The 1,851-nt window shown below is 54.6% G+C and overlaps 1 protein-coding gene across 1 annotated transcript; it reads right to left on the bottom strand.

The window, feature by feature from the left end:
- Nucleotides 1–250: 250 nt before the first annotated feature.
- On the bottom strand, nt 251–1,783 carry VOLCADRAFT_106900 (uncharacterized protein; the record flags this gene model as incomplete). Its single annotated transcript, XM_002955573.1, has 2 exons — nt 251–319; nt 1,418–1,783. The coding sequence occupies 2 exons, from the start codon at nt 1,781–1,783 to the stop codon at nt 251–253; spliced, it is 435 nt and encodes a 144-aa protein (XP_002955619.1).
- Between the last annotated feature and the right edge of the window lie 68 nt (nt 1,784–1,851).

Here is a 1,851-nt window from a genome sequence, read left to right as displayed (position 1 = left end):
GAGGTAGCTATGGCAGGAGGGTAGGATTCGGGCTGGAATTAGGGAAGAGCTCTGTCGCAGAATTAGCCTGGATTTTATTCCTGACAAAAGAATTGGTCTGCCGAGGTCTGGAATTGTTCTGGCGGACCCGCCGGAGGTATTCGAATTGCGCTGTGGAGCCTCGGAATTGGGCTGTGCTGCGCCTGAATTGGCCTGTCCGGGTGTCGAATTGGCCTGTCCGGGTGCCGAATTGGCCTAACAGGGTATTGAATTAGCCTGACAGGGTATCGAATTGACCTGTTCGGGGTGTCAAATTGGCCTGACAGGGTATCGAATTAGCCTGACAGGGTGTCGAATTGGCTGTCAAGTTGGCAGGATTGGCTCGGGCTGGCATCCAAAAGCACATGACTTTTAAGGAATTTACAGAAAAACTTTGCAAGAGGACCGCTTACAAGTGCCTCATGTGTGTATTAGATTCGATCCCACGACATGGAGTGGAAAAACTTGCACACCTGGTTACCGTACTCTGGCACTACTACTACTACCGGAGGCAAGCACTCAGGGCCACGACTGCATTACCCAGTCAAGTCAGCTGCCGAGGTCCCACTGTTTTCCCACCACACTTTATCGACAGTCCGTCCAGTTTATCCCACAACACTCGTTTGCATGAATAGGTTCGGGTGGAAACAATGACAAATCTCTGATAAACCGCTAAACTCAGTACCACGAGCTACATTGAAAACAAATGAAAATGCAGATGTCTGCCGAGAAGAATATGTTCGCCATATGCAATCTATGCCTTAATCCATCGAGCTCTCCGTTGGGCGGGGCATGGCCCATGAAGTCGCCCCCGGTATTCCGCCCATACAACCAAACACTGACACAAAACGTTGCACGTCTGGGCCCATGTAAACCACGACACTTCCGTGTGGATTGGCTACCCCCGCTCCCCATGTCAGGGGTCCTCCCTCCTGCTGTTGACTCCCGGATTGCCCACGCACAAACGCCAAACGTTGGCGCAGAAAACAGACAGGCCATTGTAGTATGGCATCAAACCACGCATAACCCACAGCGGCTTTCAGTAGCAGTACTGCTTGGTGAATGTGACCAGCCGTGTACTCTGTTGCGCATCTCTGGAAAAACAGGCTCTGATAGCTTGCACCACCCTGCACCCCAAAAGGCGGGTTGACAAACACATTGCCCATCCACGCGTTGCACTCCAACAGACCATCGGATTCCATATCGTAATACACTGTCGCCCCAACACGTGTGTTAGCAGCCGCGGACGAGCATGGGTCCAGGTCGATCCTGCCAGGAGTGAACACCTCGCGCACCAGCTCTATGATACTCAGTGGGGTGAACCACTCCGGACTCTCACTGGAGAGAAACAGGCGCACATTCCCACCCCCTCCGCTTCGAACCATATGGACTCCCTCACCAGACTCGCTATCGCTAATATCCATGTCGCCACGTCGGGGCTGACGATGCGCTGTGCCTCCGGATCCATGTTGGGACCAACGGTGCGCGCTCCAGGTGCAGGAGTGGGTGAAGTGCACGGTAAGATGCGGCGCCCACTGTCTACGGCATTGGGCTGCTGCTCTCGCCGACGTGTGCGCCTGTGCTGAAACTGGCTGTAGAGGCGCTGATACTCCTCCTCTGCCGCCTCGTCCGACATGCCATATAGATGCATGCGCATGTCAGGTGGCCAGGCACAGCTGACGTCTCGCACTCCAGGTGGTGGCATGGGCCGCGCGACAAGGCCACCCTGCTGGGTGAGCCGCTGTGTCTCTTGCTTGCACGCCATCATGTGCTGGCGTGTTTTGACGTGGTTGATAATATTCTCGATGTTGCCAGTCTTAGCACCGATGAACC

The sequence above is a fragment of the Volvox carteri genome (assembly GCF_000143455.1).
Source record: "Volvox carteri f. nagariensis unplaced genomic scaffold VOLCAscaffold_53, whole genome shotgun sequence".
NCBI classification, from domain to species: domain Eukaryota; kingdom Viridiplantae; phylum Chlorophyta; class Chlorophyceae; order Chlamydomonadales; family Volvocaceae; genus Volvox; species Volvox carteri.
The sequence above is the reverse complement of the archived record's forward strand: the minus strand, read 5'-3'. Positions and strand labels throughout refer to the sequence as shown.